Source organism: Ambystoma mexicanum, chromosome 4p, assembly GCF_040938575.1.
Source record: "Ambystoma mexicanum isolate Mex_15411 chromosome 4p, UKY_AmexF1_1, whole genome shotgun sequence".
NCBI lineage: Eukaryota > Metazoa > Chordata > Amphibia > Caudata > Ambystomatidae > Ambystoma > Ambystoma mexicanum.
In genome coordinates, this window is record NC_090927.1 from 1,105,956,452 (window position 1) to 1,105,971,675 (window position 15,224).

The 15,224-nt window shown below is 45.7% G+C and overlaps 1 protein-coding gene across 3 annotated transcripts in view; it reads right to left on the reverse strand.

Annotated features, from left to right (window-relative positions):
• Nucleotides 1–15,224, reverse strand: part of GRM1 (glutamate metabotropic receptor 1) — a 2,116,184-nt gene that overhangs the window by 230,771 nt on the left and 1,870,189 nt on the right. For all 3 annotated transcript variants that reach the window (XM_069606696.1, XM_069606695.1, XM_069606697.1), the window contains exon 8: nucleotides 297–1,227. In XM_069606696.1, the coding sequence (XP_069462797.1) occupies nucleotides 297–1,227 (931 nt within the window). The remainder of the gene's footprint in view (nucleotides 1–296; nucleotides 1,228–15,224) is intronic.

Below are 15,224 nucleotides of genomic sequence, written 5' to 3' on the forward strand. Positions count from 1 at the left end.
TGTGAGAATCAGCAACAAACTAAAGTAAGCCCCCGGGCACCGCTAACATCACATACAGGCAACAAGACTCAAGGTTTTCTAGACACTTGAAGACAGCCATTCCCCTTGAAAGCATTGCACCACCATGGGAATTTAAAGAACCACCAGGGCTTCCATTTTACCGATTATTTAAGTTCAGCTGCACTTTTGATTAATTATGATACCTCCTTATAGTGCAATTCCTCAGATCCTAAAATTCAGTCAACCTACCTGCTGGGGTAAGTCTGCAAGAAGGAGAACATGCCACAACCACTTACTTTGTTTTGCCAGAGGTAGGCTTCTTCCTCCGGAATATGCTCAGGAAAGTATTGGATCGGCACGGGGTCTTGCCGTCGCCCACGTGCATGCGCACCACATCGGAGGTGGTGAACGCGCTGCGGACGTTTCTCTCCGGCTTGGCGATGATGATGTAGATCTTGGGAGTGAACATGCACCCCAGGGCCACCGTCACACTGAGGCTGACGGCAAAGGAAGTGGTGATGATCTTGTAGTTGCTCCCGAAGTAGATCGGGACGAATGCCAGCCAGATGATGCAGGTGGTGTACATGGTGAAGGCGATGTATTTGGCCTCGTTGAAATTGGCCGGCACGTTGCGGGTCTTGAAGGCGTAGTAGGTGCAGCTCATGATTAAGAGCCCGTTGTAGCCCAATGGGGCTACCACACCTAGATTGCTTGTGTTACAGATCAGGTAGACCTCCTTTATGCTTGGGTAGGAGAGAACGGGCATAGGGGGCTCCGTGATGACCAGGGTGACCACGATCGTCAGCTGCATGCCTATCAGTATGGAGGCGATAACCACCTGGGCCCAAGCGCTCATGAAGCGCGGTTTGCGGGTGCATATCTTCTTCTTGCTGCCGGCCAGGATACGGGCGATGCGGTTGGTTTTGGTCACCAGGGCAGAGTAGCACATGGCAGAGGACAGTCCCACCAGCAGACGCTGCAGGTAGCAGGAAGCCGGGGTGGGCCGGGCTATCAGGGTAAATGGACAGATGTAGCCCAGGAAGATGCCGGCGAGAATAATATAGCAGAGCTCCCGGCTTGAGGATTTTACTACAGGGGTGTCCCTGTAGAGCACAAAGATTAGGGTAACGAACATGGTGACCAGGATGCCCAGGCAGGAGAAGACCACCGCCACAATGGACTCTATGTTTCGCCACTCAAGGTACTTGATTGTGATTGGTGCACAGCCTGCGGTACACAGAAAGAAAGGATTACTGTTCATGCAAGCATACATTGGTCATTCAATTCTAAACAGCTGCACTGAGAACCTGGGGCACACCTACAAGAACTGCTGCAAAAAGAACTCTGAGACTGTTTCATGCAGTCTGTGACCATACCATCAATGACATGCTACATTGCATTGCCAAAACCAGTGAACGTGCGTGACCAAGGCAATTGTAATCTTCAACTGAAAACAGATTAATAGGACATTTAAAAAAAAAAACTGTATACGCATTATGCATTTTTAACTCTGTAACAATTATCACAAAGGGGCTAGAGCTTGTTTAGCAACAATGCACAAGATGACACCGCGAAATCCTACGAGAGAGCAATTCGCTGCTACTGCAATATTTCTATGGAGCTTCTCAAAAGCAATGTTGCTATAAGCCTGATTTTGTTATTTCCTGGACACGGAAAATCGAAATTGATCAGGTTATGTGACAGCTGCTGGCTAATTACTAGAGCCTGCTTCCAGATCAATCACAGCTCTGACTGGCCAAACAGATGCAATTCTTCTTCGCTCAGAAGAGGCCTTTCCTGTCAATCAATCGATGGATCTGATAGATTACATTTCCCTGCCTTATAATATTTCATATTTGGAACAAGCATACACACACACACACGCGCGCACACACATACATTGAACCCATTTAGAGGCAAGCAAACAGATATTCAGGTGGCGCACGGATCTAGACACATACATGTTCTTTCATGCAAGGCACATGTTCACAAAAACATGCAGATATCCAGGAGTAAATAGAGCGAGAATAGTCAGCTAGAGGCTCAGCTGTTTTCTATCAGGGAACCCACATAGTCAACCAGAGAATGGAATGTTCTGTAGATGGAGTAGCATGCAGGTAGAGTAATGGAAGCCTGCTAAATGTTACTCTTCTTGCCTACCAGCCTATCTGTTCATTTTGACCTTTGGTCACTAGCGGCCTATCGGCTAATTTCTACTGTTTGTTGTTATCAGCTTTCCTGTTGATTTTTTACTGTTGATTGCTACCTGCCTATTTGCTCATTTGCCTATCTCTTCAAGTTTACTATTGAACACTACTGGACCACCAGCTAATTGTTGCTGTTGGTTGTTGGCAGCCTACCTGCTCATTTGCCAATCTCTCAATTTATACTATTGGCAGCTGCCAGCTAATTGTAAGTGTTGCTCGCTAGCAGCTATATGTATCCAAGTGTCCATCACATAGTGTCTTCTGCTAAAGGAGTCCATGATAAAAATATTACCGACTTGGCGCTATTTAGGCGTGAAAGAGTCAAGGGGCCTCATTCCGAGTACGGCGCTAACCAATGGCGCTATTAACGCCTTGGTTGACGCCGTACCCGGACCGGCAGCGCCTTGGTGGTTGGCGGAATTACCGCCCCATTCCAAGGTTGGCGGGGCGGTAATTCCCCAATCCCCATTTACCCTTCCCCATTCCCATTCTTGCCCCATAGGGCATAATGGGAGTGGGGAAGGCGTCAATTACGCCACCGTAAATTACGGTGGCGTAATTAACATCAAGGTCCCTTAGCGCCATGGTATTTAACGCCTGCTAAAAGCAGGTGTTAAAAGCACCATGGCGCTAAGGGAACTCGGAGTATGGCGGTAAGGGATTACCGCCACCGCTCTCGTTAGCGGTGGCCGCTATCCCTTACCGCCATACTCGGAATGAGGCCCAAGGGCTAAATCCATTACTCCTACTGTGCTCCCCATCCATCTAATGAGATGAGCAACACCACCCCTGTGCTTCCACACTCAAAGCCCTCTCACAATATTTTCACTATCCTTTTCACCACGCCTCTGCCAATCCCGTTCCTTCTTACTGTCCTCTCACTCCCTCATGGATCCCAAGCCTATACCCATGGTCTGTCTCCCTGACACCCCTCGTTATCACTTCCCATCCTTATCCTCTATACAACTCCAAAATGGCACCATGGTTGCACCTCCCTATTCCACTTTTGCTGCTCCAACCTCATTTACCCCTTTCCCTTTAAGGGAGGAAGGATAGCTCAGGGGCAACGGGTTTGTCTTGGAGGCAAGATAACGCGGCGCAACACAGGTTCAAAACCCGATACTGCGCTTAGAAACCAATCGCTGGTATTAAGCGTGTTATAAATGAACAATAAAATAAATAAATAAAACATCCCCATTTCGTCTATACCGTGTTGCTTCCTGTCTGAATTCATTCTGAGGCTCTGGGGTGTCCAGTCCCTCATTAAAATATAAATATTTTCTCACTCATCACTTTGACGGCATTATCCCAAACTCTCTGTAATGGCCTTAGCAGAAACGGGGATCTCGCCTCTCAACACAACCACTCTGGCTATCCTCCACACTCACATTTCTACCTGATCCCACTCCATTCCATTAACAAAAAAGGTTTCGCTTTTGGTCTGATAATCAGCAAGTGCACACCATCTGCCCCTCTCGCATCTCCGACTTTACTTTCTCCTCCTTCCAACACATTTCCATCTAACTTCTTGCTCCCACCCCTTTCCGTTTCCCTTTCATCCACCACCCACCCAGCACCCGTTCATCTCTTCTTCTCCGAACCTCTTTCTTCAATATGACCAAGTGGCCCATTAACTGTAGTTGGATTCCACTCGCACTGACCACTCTCTGGCCAACCTAAATAACCTTCTTACTCATAACCCAGGCAACTCCCTAGATTTCATTATCCTATCCTTGACTGTTAACTCACTCACTTTAATGACCGCACTCCCTCTGATCACTCACTCGTTCACTTCACCATCTCTATTCCTCACCCAGTCTCATGCACCCCACCTCATTTACCACCAAAAGAGAACGCAACCGGATTTCAAGATTCCCTATCTTGACCAAGTCAATACCTCCCTCCACACTCTCTCCTCCCTGGTTGCCCACACTATGTCCCATGTCTTTCCCAAGTTCAACACTGCACTGGCTACACCCTTTGACTATCATTATCCTGCCTGCTTCTTTTACCCCTCGTTCCACTCCCCTCAAACCAGGAACTCCCCAGCCATCCAACAACTGAAGACAACCATGCTTCTTGCTGAGAAATATGTTGGCACACTTTGCACATAAACATAGTGGCTATTATGTTGTCTTGATAGTGAAAGTATATAAACGAACATTGTCCTCATTTTGACCTATAGGGCTGAAATCTGGTCTCACAAGTGTAGATGAGAATTGGATTTAGTCGAAGGTAAATTATTGAAATCATTATTTAGGCTTCCGCTGGGCTCTCCTGTGGAATACATTCTTTTTGAATTCGATCTGTGTAAGGTTAGTGCTTTGCTTGTCTTAAGGAATCTTAACTATCATCACAAATGTTTGGCTGCCTCTGATTCTTCTTTGTTATCTTGGACTGTCAGTGGATACTTGGCCTTACTTCCTTGTATGAGCGGCACTGTCATAGAGCAACTATTTATTTCTGCTAATGTCTGGAGTGTACGGCTGGGCAACCTTCCATCTAATGTCAACCACACGCTCAATAAGAAATGTGGAAATGATTCTGCCCAAGATACCTGCTCTGAACAAACTCTGGTTGATTTAGCAACTAAAGTCAACTCTCCTGAATGGATACGCACATCTACTCCTTCCTATTTTCTTTCATTTCCTAACAATAAATATCTATGAACATATATTAAATTAAATGTATTCAAGTAAACTATTCAGAAGTCCCCTGCAACCAGGTCTGCACCTCGGGGACACAGCAAAGGGTCCCCCGTAACTATTACCAGCACCCCGACAACATAGGAACACATTTCCGTAACTCAGGTAAAACGCCTCCATCTACACCTTTGGCTCAAATATTGCTCCCTGGATCTCCTTGCTGATTACAAATATGCTCTCCTTGCCCTTACCACTGCCGTCAACTCTGTCAAACCCTCATGCTACACACATCTTGTAGCTTCTCTCTGATCACTCCATTGACAGATATCCATGACCCTCCAGGCCATGCTACTCTGAAGGAAAACAAAGTCCACATCCTCTTCTCTCTCTGCTGGCTCTCTGCTGTCGACATTGCCTCCTTCAGGGCCTCCAAAATCTCAACCTTTTTATCACTCTGATGCCTCCCATATTCTCGCCACTTCCATCCAATCCCACCCTTTCTTCTCTATCCCATTTTCCCCCCACTTCCCTGCTGAACTCATACAGGTTTTGCTACTGATCCCTTTACACTCAATACAATCAAAAAGCCTTCACCTGCCCCATCCTCTAAGCTCTTCTCCCTCTTTAATCTCTCTCTTTTAACAGGTATCTGTCCAGACCTCTACAAAATAGGCACAGTTCTACCCATACTAAACAAAACACTGCAGACCCCAACAATAACTCATTCTAAAGACTAGTCTTGCTCCTGCCCCACCACTCCATAATACTTGAGACAGACCGTGCTTTACCCGCATTGTCAGCTGCAGTGCGTTACACGCGCAATGAAACCCCCCACAGCCCAGATATAGGAGGAAACACCGCACTGAAACTGCTGTCACCCATGATTCCAGATTCTAAAGCACTTCTGACCACAATCGCATCCCCTCCATCCTTATTCCACTCAATCTCCCTTATGACTCGGTGGATCATCCCTCCCTCTGCCATACTCTTGCCTCTCCTGGATTCAAGGACACTATACTTGACTGGGTGGTGTCCTAGCTCCTTGAACACTCCTTTTCTGTCTCGCTTTCACTACAACCTCTTCTTTGCTGATGGTATGCCGATGTGGTTCTTCTTTCCCTCGCTTGTATTTGCTATCTAAGAACGCATAACAGATTGCCTTTCACTGGATGGCCTGATGCTAAACTCTTCCAAGACGTAAGTCCCTCGTCTTCCAGGTTCCAATGCCAACACCATACGCCCATCTCCGATATCTTTTTGTCCTGTCTACCTCATTCCTTCACCCATGGCTCACAACCTTGTGCTCCTCTTCGATAGGGGCCATAAACTCTACTCTTTTACTCCCCTTTAAAAAGTTCTCAACTTTGCTACATCCACCCTCTACCATCTACCTAGTTCTTCTACCACTTAAGCGTGCTGAAATCACACTGGATGGCTCTGTCGTTATCTTTACATTACTACTCTTCTCCTTCAAATCATTTGATAGCCTGGCTCTGCACACTTTCTTGCTGACTCTTTCTCTCTCTACGATTCGCACCTATCAACAGCCAAACTGTAAACTGCACCTCTCCTGCAGCTCCTCCTGCTCCCACTCTTTCTCACTACTAGCCCCTCTCCACAGGTGTGCTCGCCAATGCCATAAAACAGCAATTACCATAACTGTTCAAGCTCCTCTTTCCAGCTTGTGAAGGGGTGTCCTCAACCCTTCCACAGCAGAACTCCCAATCGGGCCCCCCCAGGAATACTGCCCAAAGGCACTCTGTGTCTATCCTATTAAGGTTCTATTCCATACCCCATGTCTTCTGACTATGCTCTCTTTTATTACTTCCACACTACCTGGTTTATGCTCAACCACAGAACCAGTGTAACTTACAAAATCACCCGATTTAGGGGCTGCCTCCACCATATCTAAGCCGCAGGGTCCGTGGAGGGAACTTGGACCAAGTGGTGCTGAAGCAGCAGGGCCAAGGGTGTAGCCGCTGGACAGTTGGTTCGTGGTGGGTGCGTGCTCCGGTACGGTTTACATGCTCGGACCCTTGGACTGCCTACAGTGAACTGCCACTTGCAGTGAACTGTTGTTTTAATTTAGGAGGGCTTTGGATTTGAAGGACTACACTGCTGGCTCTGTAACTATGCACATAGTGGGATAGAGTTATAGCTGTTGCTGCTGCCGGCTCGTGAGCAAGTATTTCAGCAGCACCCGTAACATCCTAATTGCTTTGGGCTCTACGCCTATGGTTGTCCGATGGAAGGAAATGAGTGTAGTCAAACCCTTTTCCACCTTTTGCTCCACTCTACTGCTTGTCCATTGCTTGTGCCGTTTATGGGCTATGATTGCATGCTAGCTCTTTGGAAGAACATAGGATTCAAAGAAGCTAATGCAATTTTAATCTGCAAAAAGGATTGACATGGCAAAGAGCTATATTGATTCGAACTGCAGTGGCGAGAGGCTGGGGGAGTGGGGGAGACTGACTTTGACTGCTCCTTGAGCTGTCGGGCATTCAATCTTCGCTCTCTTTTTTTATCTCTAGTTCCATCAGTTTCCAGTGCATGTCAAATCAGCTCAAATAGTCCCTTGGTCTGAAATATGGCTAACATGTTATGTTATGTTAACTCATTTGGCATTTGTATTGTGCCTTTTACCATTGGCATGATTCCAAAGCGCTGTGGGTTGAATTCCCTTGGGGAGCGCATTCCAGGTCACTAGAGAGAGTAGTGTAGTAAAACAGGCTTGGGTGCACTCGATATGTGAGCAGCCACGGTGCAATAGGTGGTGTGTAGCTGCATACTAGTGCTAGGTGTGATGCAGTGGAATGTGTGCAGAAAGACCAATGGACTTCGGTTTCTGTATTCTGGCGGCCCTGGTTTTTGAGAGTGATTTTATTTGTGCAGTTAGGTCAATTTCGAGTGGTATAGCTCTGGTCTAAAGACTGTTGAGGTGAACGTGGTGGTGTGTAAGTATGTGTGCAGCTAGGCTAAATTGGTCGAGGGGTGTAGCTGCATTCTTTTGTTTGTTGGTTTAGAGGCAAGAGTTAGCATGTGGTGTGCTTGAGTGTCTGTGTGTGTTTTCCAGGGGGGCCTTGTTCCTGTTCAGCTTCCAATGTCTGTCGAGGGGGTGGTATCTCCCTGTTTCTTGTTGTGTCTGATTGTTTTGGTGAAGACTGGCAGACGGTGGCAGGCAGATCTGTCCCAAAACTCATGTTATTACTGTATAGATGGTAGCGACATCCTCAGTCTGCAGTTCTGCTAAATGGAAACCCTGATAGGTAGTTCGAGTGGGACATCCCCAGAGTTGGGATTAGCAAAGAAAGGGTTCTAGAACGTTCCTTGAGAAATAATTCTCCTCAGGGATTCCAGAAGTGCAGGGTTAGCACACAAGGACATTTCCTAGACTGGTAGCGTAGCGCAGGGCAGTGGTCAAGTTCAGAAGTGTTATTAGTGCCTGGGTTGCTGGTTCAGCTAGATAGATTGCCAGTAGGTAGTTCTGCTATATACATTCACTGGTAGATGTGAATAGCAGATTAACTGCTTGACGGTCCCTGGTATCAAGTTCTGCTCTCGGATTTCCAGGTGCGTAGGATTAGCAGGCATGTGCCTTCTTGAACTGATGGTATAGTGTGTAATTGCCTAGCCTTGATCAAGCTCATGAGAGTTATTGGAATCCCTGATAGGTAGTTTCATTAGGACATTCCCAGATAGTTGGGATTAGCAGAGAATAAGTGCTAGAACGTTCTTTGCTATATAATTTTCCTAAGGCATTTCCTGATGTGTAGGATTAGCAAGCACAGGCATTTCTTCGAATGATAGCGTAGTGAATAAATGCAGGGCAATGATCAAGTTCATAAGTGCTATTTGTGCTTGGATTGCCAGTTCAGTTTGATAGATTGCCGGTGGGTAGTTCTCCTATATGCATACACTGGAAGGTGTGATTAGCAGAATGACTGCTAGACGGTCCCCGGTATCAAGTTCTGCTCTTGGATTTTCACGTAGTAGGATTATCAAGCATCTGCCTTCTTGGGCTGATTGCGCAGTGCATAATTGCATAGCCTTGATCAAGCTCATGAGTGTGACTATGTGCTTGGGTTGCAAGTCTAGCATAATCGGCCCTGATTAATGGCGATGGATAACTCGGGTTTCAAGTCTGGCAAAGGCTCTGTTTAGTGGGCTAGATGTTGCCAGCCTGAGGGTCTATGACAGGGTTCGTAATCAGCCGGGTACCACGCCAGTTGTCGGTCGTAGTGGTAGGTTGCGGTTGTAGGTCGGGTGATTCACTGCATTCCCTTATGCGTTTTTAGGCAAAGAGCCAGGTTTTCATTGCTTTCCAGAAAGCCATGTAGTCCATGCTATGTCCAAAGCAGAGAAGCAGTGAGTTCCACAAAGTTGGAGCCAGGGTTGAGTAGACTGATCCTTGATACTAGCAGAATTAGAGGTGGGGATCACTAGAATGTAGGAATGTGGGGCCTACTTAGTGCCCGGCTCGGTGGGTAATGTATAGGAATTTGAAAGTGACCCTGCATTCAATAGGGAGCCAGTGTAGGGTGCAGAGAGCCAGTGAGATGTGGTCCCTTCGTTCCAATGCAAGAACCAGTCTGGTGGCCAAGTGTTGTACTCTTTGGAGTTTGTTTAACTGGTAGGCTGGTGCACCCAGGTGGAGGGAGTTTGCATAGTCAAGTCTGGACATGACAATGGATATAATTTCAGCAAGTCTGTTTGGGTAGATAAGTTAAGGGAAGATACGCTTCAGGAGCCTAAGGTGGAAATGACAGGGTTTGGATGTATTGTTGATGTGGTGAGACAAAGTTAGGTCAGAGTCTGAGTGAGGGTGGCCAGGGAGTCAGTTGGGGGAATAGAGCAGATTTTCTGCATATCATGATCTCCTTTTTACATGGGTTCAGAAGGAGATGGTTTGTCGTCATCCAGCGGTCAATGTCTGAGAGACACGCTGCTAGGTCAGGGCTGGGGTAGGTCATCCATTTAGGAATTCTCAGGATGATTTGTTTGTCGTCCGCATATTTATAGCAAGTGAGGTTGTGTGAGCGGATGATCCTGGGCAGGGGAGTCAAGTAAAGGTTGAAGAGAAAGGGAGAGAGGCAGGTACCTTGGGGTACTCCAGTATTTACTGGGATATACGTGATATATCAGTTGCAGAAAAGAATGCAGCGCAATTGTGCGAAGTGGAAAATTTTGCATTACAAAAATTTCAAATCCTACTTCCCCCCCACCACCCACGGTCCCTGATCCCTACGTACCTCTCATATTGCCACTTGCCTTCTCTCCTCTGCGATCCTCCTGGCACGCCTTCCCCTGCGATGTATCTCTGTGACCCCTAAAATGGGTAGTGACTGCCATCGTAGGGAACTTTTTTTTCTTTTCTTTTAAAAAACATTATTGTTCCTTCCTTGGGAAGCAGGGGACAACCCCGCAGACCCTGTTCGATACAATGGGATTTGTTCATTTTTTCTCTGCCGAATGCACATTTTTGTTGCATTTAGCATTCATTTCCCCACATTTTCGGGGACTTTGGTTTACTGGTGTGCAGTGGAGAGAAAAGGGGGGAGATGGTTTATTTCTTGTCTATTAGAGAGGAATTAGGCTATTCAGGAGAAAGCTGAATCACATATTCCTAAGCATTTTAGTATGTCAAGGAGGATCATGTGGTTGATGGTGTCAAACGCTGCCAAGAGGTTAAGAAGATTAAGAGCTAGGCATCCTTCTGAGTCTGCTGTCAATTAGAGGTCATCCAAGAGAGAGATCAGCGCGGTTTCTGTTCTGTGGCATGGGCGGAAATCTGATTGCGCAGAGTCTAGTAGATTGTTAGATTCCACAAAATCATTGAGCTGTGAGTAAGCAGTGCGGGCGATGTGTTTTGCCAGGAGTCTTGTGTTGGCGATTGGCCTGTAGTTGATTGGCAGCAGAGGGTCGAGGGGTGCTTTTTTTAGCAGAGGTTTGACATGCACAGCTTTGAAGGAGTCTGGGAAGTTGCTGGAGATGTGGACGTCATTGAGAACAGACCTCGCCAATTCTCCTGCATAGGTGAAGGTGAAGATTTCTTTGAGGAGAGAGGCAGCACAAGGGTCCATGGGTGAGCCGCAGGGTCGGCTGACAGATTGCAATTTCGCAAACTCATTGCTCGAGATAGGGTTGAAAGAGCAGAAAGAAGCAGAGCAGAAAGAAGGGTTCTCGGGGAGAGGGAGGTTGGGTCTGGTAGAGCAGGTGTAGAGTGGGTGGACAAGAGGGAGAGGTTGCTGTAGCGGGTGGCCGTCCTGTCCCAGGCTGTTTTGTAGAAGTGTTGCAGAGCGTTTGTGAGGAGACAGTCGGGGCTGCAGTGCAAGCTGGGTTCAGGAATTCTGTGATGATCCTATGGAGCTCTTTGCTACTGCTACGGCAGTTCAGGATCCTTTTATTATAATATGCTTTTCTGGCCTTTCAGATCTCTGATTTGTAGTTTCTGTGGTGTTGGGCGAGTACTGATTTGCTTTGTGGGGTTCTGGAAGCTCGCCATTTGCACTCAAGGGAGCGGTTACATTTTTTTAGAGACTTCAGGCGAGGGGTGAACCATTTGGGGGTAGGTCTATTGCTGGAGTGAGTGGACTTGGGCGGGTTAGAGGAATGAGGGAGTCATTGAGCCAGGATTCGGAAAGCACTATGGGTAAGAGTCTTGCTGTGGTTGGGAGTAATGGCAGGACGCTTAACAGTGCCTCGGCCTGATCCGGTAGTACCTTGACCTTTTTCCAGCACCTGAACATCCAGCATATGACCACACAGTGTGGCTGGAAAGAAATCACAAAGCATTCTAAAGCCAGTGAAGGAAACTGTACTCTAAGTTCAAGGGTTCTACAAGCAAGGCTACCACCAAACTTATAATGAGGCCCATAGTATTTACCCACATGCACTTCTAATACCACACTACACCTAGAGCTCAACCAGCAGGCAATCTTAGACGTAATAGCAATCCACCCAGTCTGTTAGTGGCTCTGGCTCTGGTCTTCCCACACCTGTGTAAATATAGGGAGGCACTGAGTGACCTCCTTTCTCAAAGTGGTGGTTAAGGAACTAAAATGGTTGTAAGCACGTTAAATTGATGCTCTACCAGCTGGAATTGAATGTTTCTGGGAACCCCACCCCTCCTTCAGCAGATTACCACTTCCTCGAGGTCAGTCTTAGCTGACAAACAACGCTTAGGAGCAGGGGAGATTGTGGTGTGTTATTATTCAACACTAGGTACTCAGTATTGGACCAATAAGACGGATTTGGTTAAAAAACGACATTGATCAAATCTCCGGCTGTTTCGCACGATCTCTCTTTGTTAAGTTTCGACTGGGAACTCTGCCATTGTTGGATCGCCAATCAGTTTAGGGATTGAGCCATACAGACGTTTGTCCTTTTTGTTTGACCCCCTAAGGAAGACATTGTGCACTTCCTCTTCATCTGCCCATTGCATAAAATAGTGGGGGCACGTTATTTAAAATCACTGTTGCATTTGTGTTCTCTTCGCCGGATTAGTGATGCTCCTGTTCCAAGTAAATCCACTGACTGTGACATAGTGACCCACACTATATCTGCATATTTGCCCAGGGTGTGGATAGTTAGATTAAAACATCTTAAGTGCAATCAGGTTTTTCTTTAAAGACATCATTTCATTGAGGGTGTTTGCTAAACCTACTCCAATCCTCCAATATGGCTGCGTGACACTGATGATCCCTCATCATGTAGTTGTCTGCATCCTTCAGAGCTGCCTGTCTTGGGTTGAGAAAGCTACATATATAATAACACAGCTCTATACGATAGGACAATTTCCAAGAGCAATAATTAATGTTTTATTTGTGCATTTGCATACCCACAGTGCATTATTCAGTACCTCTGAACCAGAGGTGAACTACCAGAGATGTCTACTTGGTAGATGCCGTGTGGCATGTGTGCGTGTTGCAAAATTGAAAAATTGGGTGGAAACCACCCAATAAATCCTGGTGCTCACACCTTGCTCCTTGTTGGAGCAAAATGTTTTCCTTTTCTTTAGATCAATTGCCGTTATATTTGTTCAGTAGTTAAGTTAATTCATCATCAATTTTTTTTGGTTTTTCAAAATTATTTTAGTATTGGTATTTTGAATAAATGCAAATCCTCTGAGTTTATGTAAAAGCATGTTTTACTCACACGATTTATTCAAGGCGAAAAAAAGACTCCTGGTCTCTCATGAACATGCTATTGCCAATGCATTTCGGTGTCTTGCACCATCTTCAGGGTTATACGTTTACAAATCACAACATTGTTATATATACGTTTGTCAGAATATATCACAAAGCATGTAATATCATCAATGTTAAATGTACATACCAGTATTGTATTTCCAAATTGTGTATTATTGATATTCCGATTCATAAAGAAAACAAAAATAAAAATTACAATCAGTTCCACCATCCAGTGAGTTCAAAAACCAACCAAAATACCAATACTAAAATAATTTTGAAAAACAGAAACAAATTGATGTTGAATTAACTTAACTACTGAACAAATATAACAGCGATTGATCTAAAGCAAAGGAAGGAATCGAGCTCCAAAAGGAGCAAGGTGTGAGCAACAGGACTTATTGGGTGGTTTCCACACGATTTTTCGTTTTTGCAGTATTTAACAGAGCCCTTGTGTCAGTGGGCTTGTTGGAACCTGGTAGCTCCTAGTATATTCATCAGTTTATTAAAGGACCAAAAGAAGAGACTTGTATGTTTGAATTTTTTATGAATTAACACGTAGTGCCCACTTCTTTTTCACACTTCATGTGTCCGTGTTGCCCATTATACTCTCATATTTCAGGCAAAATGTATTTCCATGCATTATCTAAAACCACCGAAACATTGATGATGTTTGCTAAACAAACCCCAATCTTCCAATCAGAATAATATCAGACTTTATAATACTGAAGATATCTAATGAGGGTGAAACTGTATGTGATTAGCTGTATCTTTATGCCCCGTCTACCTTTGGTGATAAAAAGTCTGTGTCCAAAATAGCTATGAGTCGTATTACAAAAACAATTGTCTTATATGAAAATGCATACTTTTAAGCTGGTTTGCATCAGCATAAATGCTTAATTAAGTGGCTCTGAACGGGAGCTATAACTCCAGCGATGGCTACTGGGAGGCCCGGCGGCATGTGTGACTGATATGGCCTATTCTGCTATATATAAATGTCCACAAGTCCTCAGCACAACTGAATGTTCTTTCCTTTCAAAGCATTTGCGGATGCTTTGTGACCCTCACTGTTACTCATGCCGTGCTCCTGGAGGCAATCCCATAAGGAGTGTGTGTTAATTTCCAGAGTAATTGTCTCACTAACTGCTTGTTTGACTGATTTACAGACAGACTCACTTACCTACACACACACTCTTCTCGCAATTATCCACCCATCCACATCCTCACTCAACCACACACTCACAAACCTATTTCCTCACCCACTCACTCACTGACACTCACAACGTTCCCCAACAAATGTATCATAACAAAAGGCCACCTAGGACCCCCATGGAATACCTCTGTCTTGAGTTAGGGATAGTTTCTTTAAGTACACAGCTGCTCAAAAGGAAGGAGGGGCTTATATATTAAATCCAGAATGATAACAGAGTGCCCTGTGTTGAGGGAATTAGGAGGCTGTCACAAATGTGAGAGGGCTGGACGCGGGAACAGTTTTGAGGAATTACATTTTGACTTCTTCAAAATTATAAGCTGAGTGCCTCAGCCTGAAGCTTGGAAGAATCTTGAAGCACTAAAAGCCTCTATGCTTAATACGGCCAACCTGTGGGAGTGGAACAAAAATTGTCTGCATTTATCCAATCCGTGCACTTATAGTGCAGTGGCTTGGGTAACCCATTGTTACCTGAAAACACAGCGGTATCTGCTGTAGAGCCCTAACCCTGCAGTAACTGCTTTTATGCTGAAGTTATGCACAAACCAACTCCCGTTACTTTCCCTCCAAGGAACGCAACCTGTTATCCCACAGGAGAAGATTCTGCTGGCTGTGTCTTCTCCCTAACCAGCTAGAGACAGCATAGCACATGCTTACTGAATGCATAATGCTAGGAACGGTATACATCACTTGAGAAATGTGTTCACAATTATGACTCGATTAAGTCAGATGCTTTTTGGACTTATGACCCTGGCGTTAAGGGTCTAACGGTGCCGCAAAAGGTGTCGGCGCCGTTAAACCCTTAATGCCTGATTACGAGGTCCAGCCGTTAAAGTAGGGACCCGCAAAGGGACCTTGGTGCTAAGTACGGTACCACAATTTGCGATACCGTACTTAACGCCTTCCCATTCCCATTGAGCCCCATTGGGTCGAAAATGGGAATGGGGAAGGGCCATGGTTCAATGGGGAATTACCG